Source organism: Phragmites australis, chromosome 2 (assembly GCF_958298935.1).
Source record: "Phragmites australis chromosome 2, lpPhrAust1.1, whole genome shotgun sequence".
Taxonomy (NCBI): domain Eukaryota; kingdom Viridiplantae; phylum Streptophyta; class Magnoliopsida; order Poales; family Poaceae; genus Phragmites; species Phragmites australis.
Window position 1 is genome coordinate 14,868,941 of NC_084922.1, and position 13,838 is coordinate 14,882,778.

At 42.3% G+C, this 13,838-nt stretch overlaps 2 protein-coding genes across 3 annotated transcripts; both read left to right on the forward strand.

Moving 5' to 3' along the window:
* Nucleotides 1-2,524: 2,524 nt before the first annotated feature.
* On the forward strand, nt 2,525-7,001 carry LOC133900653 (protein ABC transporter 1, mitochondrial-like). Its single transcript, XM_062341852.1, has 8 exons — nt 2,525-3,137; nt 3,262-3,490; nt 3,586-3,738; nt 3,909-4,067; nt 4,565-4,724; nt 5,556-5,665; nt 5,885-6,001; nt 6,105-7,001. Exons 1-8 carry the CDS (start codon nt 2,623-2,625, stop codon nt 6,492-6,494), a joined length of 1,833 nt encoding a protein of 610 aa, XP_062197836.1. The 5' UTR covers nt 2,525-2,622; the 3' UTR covers nt 6,495-7,001.
* Nucleotides 7,002-7,754: 753 nt separating this feature from the next.
* Nucleotides 7,755-12,720, forward strand: LOC133900660 (pectin acetylesterase 3-like). 2 transcript variants are annotated; one of them, XM_062341872.1, is made up of 11 exons: nt 7,755-7,792; nt 8,212-8,466; nt 10,059-10,141; nt 10,276-10,405; nt 10,501-10,574; nt 10,728-10,960; nt 11,076-11,190; nt 11,812-11,889; nt 12,001-12,106; nt 12,225-12,376; nt 12,500-12,720. In XM_062341872.1, the coding sequence occupies exons 1-11, from the start codon at nt 7,774-7,776 to the stop codon at nt 12,599-12,601; spliced, it is 1,347 nt and encodes a 448-aa protein (XP_062197856.1). In that variant the 5' UTR covers nt 7,755-7,773; the 3' UTR covers nt 12,602-12,720. The 2 variants fall into 2 exon arrangements, with proteins under 2 accessions (XP_062197856.1, XP_062197849.1); XM_062341865.1 differs by lacking the exon at nt 7,755-7,792 and adding an exon at nt 8,042-8,120.
* Nucleotides 12,721-13,838: the final 1,118 nt, after the last annotated feature.

Below are 13,838 nucleotides of genomic sequence, written 5' to 3' on the forward strand. Positions count from 1 at the left end.
TTTTCTGCAGCATTTCTAACACTATCTATTTACTTTAACTGGACCTACCTTTTGTGTTTAGTGAAGGATCAAGATGCCTAAGAGAGGGGTGAATTAGGTTTTAAAACTTTTTCTAAGTCTAAAAACTAAGAGCAGCAAATTAAAACAACATTAACCTAAATGTGCTCTAGTTCTTAGTGTGGCTATTGAACGTATACAGTTTTGCATCCTAGTTCAAATCCTATTCTTAGCATGGCAATTCTAAGAATGTCAATTGCGGAATGTAAACATACTAGAATTGAAATGCTAGAAATAAATATGGAATGTAAAGAGAGGGACTAAGAGAAGCTCATTTTTTCTCGAGGTATTGTAGAGTCGGCGCTCTCCACTAGTTCTTGTTGGAGCACCCGTGCAAGAGTGTAGCTTCCTTTTGGTCTCACGCAAGGGACCAAACGTTCTCTGGTGGTAGTACTTCTCCACTTTAGATCGGTGAACTCTCAACCAGTACATCTTTATCTTAGGACTTCAACAATCACTCTGCCATAAAAAGCTCACTAAGATCAACCGGCACTAAGTTGTCTAGGTGACATCAATTATCAAGAGTAACAAGCTAAGAACTTCATTGACGTAATCTAAGCCAAAGAGATGAATTGATGCATACTAGCTACTCTACTAGCACTAATGATGTCTTTAATCTTGCAATTAAGGAGCTTAGAAATCACTATAGTTAATGACTTTAGCTTCTTGGAATTGGTCTAGACTTGCGGATTACTTGGTTTGCACCGCATATTCGACAACCGTCCATGCTTTAATTTATGTTATGAAACCTTTTCATTTTATTATTTCAGAACACCAATAACCGTCCATGTTTACTTGCAAGGCCAAGAGGGTTACTATCAAGAAAGTTCATGATGCCAAAATAGCATCATCATATTAATATGCTTTCAATGAAAAAATACTTCAATTAACTCTCTCCAACATGTGTAATATTAAAATTGTATAAAACTAGATATTCGTGTTTTATACTTAAGCATTGTATATTTCATTATTTTATCATATTTGTCATAGGTTTTATATATTTTTATACAGAATAAAGGTGCTATGGAACTCAAACCACCATGAAAATGAAAGGAGTCAGGTTCTTGCGAAATCGGAGGTGTTACAGGTACTAAAATGCTACCTGAACTTACTTCATTTATTTAGCATCTTAATGACCTCAAATAAAAAAGTCACAGCATGAAAGTTTTAGATCTCGTCCACACTAACAATTTTCATATAATGAATGTCTCCATCCTATTTTGTATGAATTTTTAAAGATGAGCTACGCAGTGGAGAAAAAACCAGTGTGTTTTGAGGGTTCGGTACAAGCGTAGTACACGACAGTCCTGTACTCGTACCAGCCCATACAAGATCTTAGAAAGCCTGTATCTTCGCCGTTTCAAAGCTGATTCGTATGTGACTTATTTTGGGAGTTTCCTTGTGACTTAAGAAACATATTTGGAGGGAAGAAATCACCCATCAACCATGGGATTGGAAGGACATCTCATCAGAGAGATATGATGGCTCTCACATGTCTATACAAGGGTTTCCAACTCTAGGTGCACCCCACACACACGAAAGGAATACTCCGGCTGAAAATATGCTATGACAATCATGTCCTCTTGCTGGTTATCAAAATTCAATCTATTTATTTTTGTTGATTAGCCTTTTCATCGGGCATTGTGAACTCAATAGTCAATACTTGTGATATCAACTCAAATATACTATCTCATGAATAATAAGGACATGTTAGAATTAAATGAGTAGGGACATATATGGTCTCATATATGTACATATGTATTAAGCTTAAAGCCTTACTATGCCTGTCATCACAATTTTTCTTTAAAAGACACTTCAGATTAGACGATAGTTAACACAAAAATAATCATTGCCATTTGCATGAGTCATGACCAATGAGAAAACAAATATCCATCCGTGATCATAATCCACTCTAGAGCTGGCATGCATGCATTGTCAGCCAATTCAAAAATTATATTGGATTTTCTCTTGGTGTAATTGACATGATGACAAATTTTAGCTGCCTAGCTTGCACGTTAACGCCCGATTTGTCTTGTTTTCGTGCAGGATATATTGAGCAGAGTACTAGAACATCTGAATTATTGCTGCAAATATTCTGCTACACAGAATGCATGATGCACAGTGATATGTCAACTAGAGCTATTATCATTTCACGAGTGCTCTGAGTCTTTCTCAATTTTCCCACTATATAACGAGGAATATGGGTTATTAGAAGCATAGGGCAAAGGTAATCGTCTAACGACGAACACGCCAGTTTTGCTTGGTTGTAACCAGTGGCAGACGCAGATGAGTCAGGTAAGGAGGTTATACATATCTTTCTCCCTCTTCTTCTTTCATTTTCTCTTCTTTTTCTTCTCACTCTCTCGTTTCTTTTTCTCTCCCTCATCCATGGTAAAAAAAAAAAGTGGCCTTGGGCTTACCTAACCTCGTAGACGGCCCACAAAGTGAAAACCACGAGGCCCCCAAGCGTTGCGTTGCCGTGCGTGGTCTCGCCGCCTCCGCGCACGTCCGCTCGCTTCCTGACTTGGTCCGGAAGCCTTCCACGCCTGCCCCCTCCCCGTTTCCATGGCGTCCAGGGATCTCCGGCGCCTGCTCAACGGCGCCGCCCTCGTGGCCCGCGAGGCCACGCGGGGCACCTCCTTGCGCGACGTCCTCCGGTTCGCGCTCCTCGCCGCCACCGACCTCGCCGGCCTCACCAGGGGCACCCCGCGCCGCCCGCAGCCCCCTCCCGGCGCTGGACCCCTCCCCGCCGCCGACTCCTCCCGCCCTTCCTCCGTCGTCTACTTCTCCCACGACGACGCCTCCGCCGCTGCCCGGCCACAATATCTCCCATTGGAGCAGCGGTCGCAGCCCCCGCCGGCGCAAGAATCCCCCAGCCACCCCGCGCGGACGCAGGAGATCAACAGCACAGTTACAACCGCCGCAGTTGCTGCTGAACCTGACGCCGGTGTGGCGGCCAGGTCCGAACCCGTGGAGGGTCGTCCTGAGCCATCGCCTTCGCCCTCACCGGCGCCGGTGGAGAAGAGACGGCGACCGCGGGAGCGGAGGGTGCCCTCCACGCCCTTCACAAGAGCCCTCGGGTTAGTTTATCATGCATTCATGCTATGCATCCATCTTTTAATCTGCGAGTATGCATCCACCTGAATTTGAAGAGACGCTGAGTGAATTGTGTTGTTTTCCCGATTATATGCCGGAAAAATTAAGGTTTGCAGGTCTGGGCGCTGGGCTCGCGTGGGGCACTCTTCAGGAGTCGGCCCGCCGGGTGATGTATGGCACGCCGGTGGATACAGAGGGCAAGCGGTCAGCGCTCTCACCGTTCTTGTCCGACCAGAACGCTGAGCGTGTTGCCCTCGCGCTGTGCAGGATGAGGGGAGCAGCGCTTAAGGTTGGGCAGATGCTGAGCATCCAGGACGAATCCCTAGTGCCCCCACCGGTAGTATCTCGAATCCGATGCTGGAACCTCCTTAAGCTATTTTGTTATGTGCTTTATTTAACATCTTCTTGTGACATGCCATTCAAATAATGTAGGTGTTGGCAGCCCTTGATATTGTTCGACAAGGTGCTGATGTTATGCCAAGGAAGCAGCTAACTTCAGTCCTCAATGCGGAGCTAGGCCCCGACTGGTCCTCCAAATTGAGGAGTTTTGACTATGAACCACTTGCTGCAGCGAGCATTGGACAGGTTGGTCTAGCAGAGGAAGCTCTCATATATTTCAATAAATAAATAACAAATTCAAGATTTGAGCATTCGCCTTAACACTAACTTCAACTAAATATCTTGTTGGGTGCTGCTCTTGCCATCAAGACCATCTTTTGCTTATCTGTTTGCTCTTTTTGTCCCCTTTCGATTAGGTCCATCGGGCAGTTTTGAAGGATGGATCAGATGTTGTCATGAAAATACAATACCCAGGGGTTGCAGATAGTATAGAAAGTGATATTGAGAATGTTAGGTTACTCCTAACTTACACAAATCTTATCCCTAAAGGCCTTTTTCTTGATAGAGCTATGAAGGTAAATATCTTTTTTTTCCCATTAATTTAGACTGCAATATAGATTGATCACTCTGTTTTCTTTTCATCGTGCCTCTTCATGCAGTTTAGATGCATAATTGTGATCGCTTTATCATTTTTTTTTGGTCGAAATGATATTTATTGTTCAAATTTCGTGGTTAAGTTTGTGTCATGTGAACTAATGCATATAGGACTATGTTATGCTCTTTGTTGTATGAGAAATAATGAACAAATGCTAATCTTTACTTAATTTGCAGATAACATTAAAATCTGGAGGCGGTTTATAGAATTTCTAACTCCTAAGAGCTGCATCCAGCAAATTGTTGTTCTTTACAATCTGTGTTCGCACATTTCATGATCTTATGACTCAATTACACATACTGATCACAAATTGATATTTTGTATATCATAACTTCGAATAGAATCAAATGCACTTGCAACGTTGATGGAAATTTGTAACATGCAGAACATAAGTTCTTTGATTTTCCTGTTATACAGGTGGCAAAGCTGGAGCTAGCAAGGGAATGTGATTATGTGTTAGAAGCAAATAACCAGAAGCGTTACAAAGAATTGCTAGCTGATACTGATGGCTTTTATGTTCCTAAGGTCATTGATGAATTGTCAAGTAAGAAAGTGCTGACATCGGAATTTGTTCCAGGTATTTCTATTTTTTCTTTTTTATGCAAATCTATTTTTTGGCTGTGGTCTGTGTAGTTCTTGTTTAGCAGTTATCAACGATGACAACTTTTTTGATAAATGCCCAATTTTGTTTCCATGCAATCACAGAAGTTGGCATGTGATTCCATTTTACCTTTTTGACATATACATTTTGAACTTTCATACTTATGTAGATGTTAAGCTTGACATTTAGTTGTCAGACTGATTATTGAAAGTTATCTCTAAATACTGATATACTGCACTAACAGCACAAAAGTAGCTGGGGGTAAATGTTTGTTATGGCATTATAAAGCCTGACTTCTTTGTTCCACATGGACTCAAAGATAGTTCCTAATACATAATGCTTTCAACTACACCATTTTGATTTTTGAATAAGAGGAATGTGATCTTTATTCATTATTTTGTCCTTATAAAGCTGTATTAGCTTTTTACGATGATAGAAATGGAAATACTATATTAAGCTGTGGCAAGAAGCTTAGTAACCATTGAAGAGTAAAACTGCCTTGATGTAGATCATTATTATCTGAATTTAACTTTGAGAACTCAACTTACTTACTACTGTAGTTGCAAGTTTTCATTTGTTTTGCCTGAATATATCAACAACTATACTTTAGTAGCGCGTTGAGTCTTTATGTTCACTGGATTTGTAAGAAATATATATAAACGAAATAATCCCAGATATATTATTCTGATACTAGCATAAATTATGTTAGTATATCTGATGCATTCAACTTTACCTTTTTTCATGACTTGGAGAACCTATATTATTTTCAGTGCTTACCGCCACATCTGCTTGTTTTATTCTGCACAGGAGTTTCTATTGATAAGGTGGCATTGTTAAGCCAGGAAACCCGCAATTATGTCGGCTGTAAACTGCTTGAGCTTACAATAAAGGAGTTGTTTGTCTTCCGATTTATGCAGGCATGTGTTGCTTCTCATACCGTTTGCTAAATTCCTAAATAGTAAATAAGAAGTTTGCTAGAGCTTGCTGGCTGTATAATCTGCATCCATGCTCAAATTCCATCAAGTGATGATTTGTGGTGCACATGGTGAATGTTGAAAAACCGCTCTAATGTAAACTATTCTTTTTTTTTTTGTTTTGGATATTAAACCATATCTTTTATCACTCTTTTGGTGCAGACTGATCCAAATTGGAGTAATTTCCTTTACGATGACGCTACGAAGCAATTCAATCTGATTGATTTTGGTGCAGCCCGAGATTTCCCAAGAATATTTGTAGATGATTACCTACTTATGGTAAGTTATGAGAATCAACGCCTACTCTCATTACAGAGTCCATATTTACTTTTTCTGAAGATGTTTTGTTGTCTGATGTCTGAACTGTTGTACTGCCAAACAGGTAGTTGCATGTGCAAATAGGAATCGTGAGGGTGTTTTAGAAATGTCCCGCAGACTTGGATTCCTTACAGGTGAGGAATCAGAAGTCATGCTGGATGCACACGTCCAAGCGGCTTTCATTGTCGGTGTACCATTCTCGAGACCAGGTGGTCATGATTTTCGTGCGAACAATATCACACATAGTGTTTCCAACCTTGGAGCGACCATGTTGAAGCACAGACTGACCCCACCACCAGATGAAGTTTACAGCCTCCATAGAAAGCTTTCAGGTGCATTCCTGGCTTGCATCAAGATTGGGGCAGTTGTCCCTTGCAGAGAAATTCTGTTCCAGGTTTATGAGCAATACAATTTCAGCGACGATCGTTCAGAAGTTTTGTCTAGTGCTGGATAGCCACACGGAAGCAGTACTCCATTTACCATTCCTTCGGGGAATACTCGAATAGTTACAGGTCGGCTGCAGCTCATTTTTCCAAGAGCTTGGCAATCGCTGTTCGTTCAAATTTTGTCCCAAAAAAAGATTCGAGAACTTGTATTCTTGGGTTGGAAGGTGACGGGATTTTGTTTGGATGAGCTTATGCAGGAGATTGTACAATGTGCTCAGATATGCTTGAGCCTTTCACCGGAAAGTGATGGGGTTCTTTGTAGTTTATATCTTAGTGGAAGGAATAGGGAAATCAGAACAATGATTCTGTTTGTTAGCTCACCACTGATAAACCTTGGTAAGCATGTTTCACAAGATTATTGTTGTAACTTGTACCTTCGTTTTTCTAATAGTTGAGGCATGAGGATTTTGCCTGATGTGTAATAATACTGAGCAATCGAACATACGCAGAGCTGATGCGGGTCTGCCTTGAAAGCTGTCTCACAATACGAAACTGTATAGTTTATGTTCTGTAAACCTTTTCGTTCATGGGGTATCCCTTAATTTTTGTTAAATAATAAATCGTATGGATCTGGCCACGAGTTGTGGCTGTAGTTTAGTAGTGAGAATTCTACGTTGGGACCATGGAGACCTGGGCACGAATCCCACGAGCAACAAATCCTCTATATTTTGGTTTTCTTCTTTTTTTTAAAGGAAATACCAATCAACTTGGACCTTTTTTATGGTCTCCTAGCGTGGCCATTGAAGCTTCGTCAACTTTCGCATTTTGTTACTTGCAAAGTTAACTTATTTCTTTTTGGAGATTACTGGATTAGCTTGACACTCGTGTTTGTGTAATTCTGGTTTTCAACTGATGGTTCCGAAATGTGACATCACAAACTTTGTAACTAATTAAAATGAGAAGACGTGTTAATGAGAGGTTGAAATGAATAGGGAAGAAATAATATTTTCTCTCTTAATCTTTTTTTTTTTTTGCATGGATTTTCTCTCTTAATCGAGGTCACTAGGTTCAAAGTTTTCCCTCTCTGTGTTCTCTATTTAAAATATGTAAGTAAAAGATCTCTAGATATCTTCTCGAATTTAAGCAGTGGCAACCTCTAACCGTCGAGCTGTGATGTGATAGCGAATCAAATCGGGAATGAAGACGTATTTATGGCTTTAATTTTGCTGGTGAAGTGGCGAGTGAGATGTCGGAATCGATGGTTGCGCACGCAGGCGCAGCCGTATATATACCACGACTGATACGATGGAACCTGTACCCTCGCGCGGGGTCTGAGAAGGAAATTTTATGAAACTCTTATTTAAAGGTTTTTATTAGATTTTAATTTATATGGTTTTTTCTTAATTTAATGGTTATCACGTATAACTGAGAGTAAGGAGAGGGACACGTGATATGTATAAATATTATTTTTTTATGAGATCGGGTCTTATAAAATTTTCTTCCGTATGACTTGCTTGGCATTTTTTTCCTTCCATAAACTCCTATTAATTCACCAGCCGTTTTTTTTTTCTCTTTTAAATCGAATCGTCGATTTGGGCATGCATGCGTGTATACAGCGATATTAAGCATGATGTCCCAATTAATTCCTTGTTTAATCCCTTGCCTAGCACTGCTACGATCTGTACTGTCGCTAGGTGTGTCATCCCCTTGCTACGCGCTCGTTAAATATATAGAGGCGCTACCTGGTTTGAGCTCAGTGTGTTTTTTCATCATGCCTAATCGCAGCTGCTCAGCCAGTTGATCCGGTGGCTGGCGCGCGGCAGCTGATACGATCGGAGATGAGGCCCAGGATCACCAAGCCTTGGTCGCCGACGTTTCTTGTTCTCGTCGTCCTCGTGGGGAGCTGCTGCTGCGTGGAGACCTCGCCGGAGGCGGACGAGCAGATCAGCAAGGGCGGCGGCGGTAGGAGGCGGCGGGCATCGGCGGCGCCTGCGATGGTGCTCATCACCATCCTCAAGTCCGCCGTCGACGTGGGAGCCGGTGTGCATGCATGCTTCTTCTTCTTCTTCTTCCTCCTTGTTATCTTTTTCTCGGTTAAATTTCTCATACCCGATCCAACACAATTATGTTCTTTTTCTCGATTTCTCATACAGAGCACCACAATGCATATATGCTCGAACGAGCTAGAGTTGATTTTTTTCTTCACATCGATAGATGTCGATGTCGACCTAACTAACGGGGTTGTCATCTTGCGCGCAAGGTCGCTCGCCGCCGTGGACGATACGGCCGGATACGCATGCCCGCGCATGTGGTTCCAAAAGCGTCGCGTTGCACCATCACTAGCTCGTCATTTGGTCGTTTGCTTTCAGGGTGTTTTTTTTTTCACGGGTAAATAAATTTTACCAAAGCTCGTCAGTAAATATTATTTATCAGATATATCAGACAAAACTCAATAATTTAAAAGAAAATTCTAGCAAAATTTAAATAAAATACCGGTAAACATGGTAATTTTTTTATCGTATTTTTTAATCTTCTGATCGGTGGGATCCATAAGGTATTGCCCGTTCATCGGGTGAGATCTTGATCTCGCCCGATGAACGAGCGACGGTAATCTATTTTTACAATTTATTAAAATTGCCGTGTAATTTTGTAAATATTGAAAAATTAAAATACATAAATAAAAAAATTCAGCGGGCGAGGCTTAGGCTTTATTCGCTAAAGCCCGCCATGGATCTCTATTGGGGCAGTGCGGCCATGCAAGGTCGGATCTGGACCCAGTAGCGGGGTGGGCCCTGATGGCGTAAGGAGGCTGAGAAGAGAGACGGAGAGGGCTTACCATAGGCCATCGTGGGCCTGGCAGCAAGAGTCTGGCGGCTCGGACCGAGGGGCAGGGCTGCATGAGGCCTTCTTGCCTCACCGACATGGAGAGAGAGGGATACCAGAGGAGAGAGAAGGCTGGAAGAGGAGGGAGTAACAAGGAGCATGAATCTTAGTGCACCATCTAGAGGGGGTGATAGTGATGGAGATTTGTTCCACTCTACCCAATACCCTACTTGACGGCTCAGGCAAATTTAGGGCAGAAATAATCGCCCCCTATCCAGAAAGTCAATAATAGCCCTACCCTGTATGTTGGCAATAAATTGCGTATAACGATCCCAATCCTGTATGTTGGCGATGACACATGGATACACATCATCGTTCATAATTGATATGAAGCATTGCACGTACACGAAGGTTTACTCTGTTAGACTCCCTTCGGAATGTACGAAGAGAGGAGGAATTATGAGGATTCAATTTATATATGAAATATATTTCTATGAAGGCCTTAATTTGTAACATCGAATTGCCACCCAAAATTCATTTGAAATTCCTATGAAATCGGTTATTCCATAGGATTTTGGAGGGAAACAAATAAGAGGTCGTTCAACCTCCTCTCCATCGTGTGTTCCTTGTATTATATCGCATCCAAACGGTTCTCGATCGAAAGCTTCCGACATTTTGAATTTGTGCAATATTCCAAGTGCCAGCGCACTTTAATTCTTTGTTTTTCCTATCCGTGAGAATCTCGTGTTCCAAAGAGACCATGATTCTTTCTGTAACGGTACCGACTACTACTGTATATGTTGATGCAGTGTGCATGGATGGAACACCGCCTGCTTACCACTTGGATCCTGGCTCCGGAGCAGGGAACAGCAGCTGGATTGTAAACCTTGAGGTCAGTTTGTTAATTCTACTTGCATTTTAATCTGTGATATTTTATGATCGATCGAACACAAATGTACTAGTAGTTAAATGCAGCCCGTGTTGTACTGTTGTGTGCTGATAATGATCATGGACGCATGCATGCAGGGAGGCGGGTGGTGCAACAACGTGAGGGCGTGCCAGTTTCGCAAGGGCAGCCGCCGCGGCTCGTCGGAGCTCATGGAGAAGGAGATCCCCTTCACCGGCATCATGAGCAACAGCCCCGCTGATAATCCGGGTCCGTCCGTCGATGCACCACCTACCATCATCTCCGTCCATTCATTCCAAGTCTGTTACTCTCATCCTGATAAATACATGCATGTATGTATGCAGATTTCTACAACTGGAACCGGGTGAAGATTCGTTACTGCGACGGCGCATCCTTCGCCGGCGACGGCTTCGACAAGGCATCTTCAATTCCTATAGATTTGTCTTACAATGGCACGCTATATCTGTCTTAATTCTTGTTCGTAGTTTCATTGAGCAGACACATTCTTATATGCAGGCCATGAAATTAAACATCGATTAGTAGCTAATTGATTTGCTAGAGTTTATTGTAGGACAATGGGTTTTACTTCCGTGGTCAGCGCATCTGGGACGCCGCCATCCGGCACCTCCTCTCCATTGGGATGGCCTCTGCGGATCAGGTGTTTCTCACCGGCTGCTCCGCCGGCGGCCTGGCGGCGATACTGCACTGCGACGAGTTCCGCGCCTTCTTCCCGCCCTCCAGAGCCGCCGCCGGCCGGACCACCACCGTCAAGTGCCTCGCCGACGCTGGCCTCTTCCTCGACGCGTACGTACATGCAACTTTATGCATGATTGTTCTTAATTTTTTCTTGGAAGTGCTCATTGATCATCGACAGATCACACGGAGCACTGTATGACTGTCTGGTTTTTCATTCATTCAGCGTGGACGTCTCAGGGGGCAGAAGCTTGAGATCCTACTACTCGGACATCGTGGCCATGCAGGGCCTAGCTCCCAACCTGCCGCCGGCTTGCACCGCCCGTCTGGACGCCACCTCGGTGCGTTGCTAGCTAACTAATACTACTATACGTGCACGTAATTACAAAGCTAGGGAAGCATGCGTGTGTTTGGTTGGGTGAATAGGATCAATGCATTATGAGATGGATACAGATTCCTACAATATATTCTACCTGCCAAACTAAACACACTATTCATCTCATTCCATACAAGTTGATCACATTCCATACCTTCAACCCTGCACATCTATCTAACTAAACGCATCCCTAAGTCTAAGAAAGCATGTCACAGAGAAATGAAGCATGCACGGCCTTCTTAAATGACTTGCTACAACCACACACCTCCGATGGACAATGATTTGAAAGAAACGATTCTTGGAAAATTGTCTTGTGTTTTTATTTCTTCTTTACTTCGTTCCCATGTACCCTGTAACTATCATCAGTTTGATGCCTTCAATATAATGTTCCTCTGAAAAAAAAGGGTTGCATTATATATGTATATTACTAGCCCAATGCCTCTACCCCGTGTGATTTATATATGCTGTTAACTGATAAATAAATGGACAAACATTTCGAAACAAAAGAACTTGAATCAAACACAGTACTGCTGCTGATTGGTTGGTTTAAGGTCTGAAAAACTCTACCTCTCTCATGTGGATGCAGTGCTTCTTCCCTCAAAATGTAATCGACGGCGTAAAGACGCCGATCTTTCTGCTAAATGCAGCATACGACACCTGGCAGGTAAGAAAATATTTAGTGTTTGCATGCATGGATGATGAATGCTGTTGCCAGCTCCTAACTGAATCTAAGAGTCACATTAATTGTGTCGCAAATGCATATATAATCGATCAGATTCAGGAAAGTCTAGCGTCAAATGGAGCAGATCCCAGCGGCGCCTGGCGAGCCTGCAAATTCAACCGCTCTGTCTGCAGTGCATCCCAGATGAAATTCCTGCAAGGTTAAGATGACAATCCATATATTATATGCACTACTCATCTTTATAGTTGATCCTAAAATTATCGGAGGTTCTTGAAATCAAGCAACGATCTGAAGTTCTGAAACTCGATCAAGTGTAGATTTCAGAGACCAGATGGTGGCATCGGTGAAAAGCTTCTCCGGTTCCAGGAGCAACGGGCTGTTCATGAACTCGTGCTTTGCTCACTGCCAGTCAGAGCTGCTGGCCACCTGGAACAATGCACCAGGCGGCTCCCCTGCCATTCAAAACAAGGTAACGTACGTGTATGGAATGAAATGGATAGAGATGTACACGAAAAAGACAAATAAGTACCATTTCAGTGATGAATTCACAGGGGATTAATTTGTGCACGTTGGTGCTGTTGCTTTTGAGCAGGGGATCGCGAAATCAGTCGGCGACTGGTACTTCGACAGAGCTGAAGTGAAGGCAATCGACTGCCCCTACCCCTGCGACACGACATGCCGCCACACCATATGAGAAGAAAGTCCTGCTGCTCATGCAGTTAATTTTGATTTTGTAGGGAGTGCATATTGTACATCATATTGATTCGCTCAAGTATATCTATTATCTAATAAAAGGGAATGATCAAACCTCCACGGTCGCTAAAGAATATCACACTTATCTACTTTACCCCCTGCATGTTCAACACTCGATCAAAATTCACACCCTAGACCAGTTTTGGTTTGTTGTGTAGGACCGAGAGCAGGGACTAGAGAGAGCTAAATAGGTGCCTCAATAATTTCTTTTAAAACTGATGATCTTCTCCTATTTTCACTTAACGTATCTCAAAATCGAATCTCAACAAAACTTAAAAGGAACACGGCGAAAACTCAAGGCTAAAAACACTGTTTATACGGAAGTTCCGAGTGTAATCTTGAAGTTCCAGGTATCCGGAAGCTTTGGATGAACTCCAACTTGGGGTTCTCTATCATGGTTTGAAACTTCAATCCGGAAGTTCCGGAATGGTCCAGAAGTTCTGACTGGAACAGACCAACAGCTTGAAAATTCAAAATCCAAACTTGGAATCCAACCAATCATAGGTCTCAAGGATGAAATTGAACACTAGGTTCCATTGCAAACCATTCTAAGAGATATCCCCATACAAAGATTGGAACTTGAGAAACGAAACTCGAAGATCCAAGAGAAGAACACCGGATGAAAAAATTCTCTAAGTTGATAATCTATAGGTAAGGGAATTCAAGACTCAATTGTATACATTAATACGTGAATTTTATACGTCTAGCAACGATAAAAATGACTCTAATTAGATAGAAAATTTTAGCTTAACAACGAAAACGAAAATCACAACCGAGAATCGAAAAACTTGCAAACTTGCAAGAGAACCAATAGAGAAAAATTAGAAGAGGGTGAATTCAAGTACAAGAGTAAATATAAATTTTATTGTTTGCACAGATTAGCCCTATTTTAGCCAGATTACAGAGATTTTTTTTACAAAGCTCTTAGCTAATACATAGGCTAAGCATTCATCTTCCTCTCTTCTAAAACCCTAGCACAAAACTCACATATAGATGGCTCAAGAAGCTCGAGTGGCTGGTTCAAGCCTCCCACATAGCCCTACCCTCTATTTATAGGCCTTTAGAGCTTTCTTGGATGCTAAATTTTCTTGTTTTCAAAATACCCTTCTCTCGTAGTACACTCCTACCTAACATTGAGGGCATTTTAGTCAATTTTTCCCTCCATTCATCGGACGCCC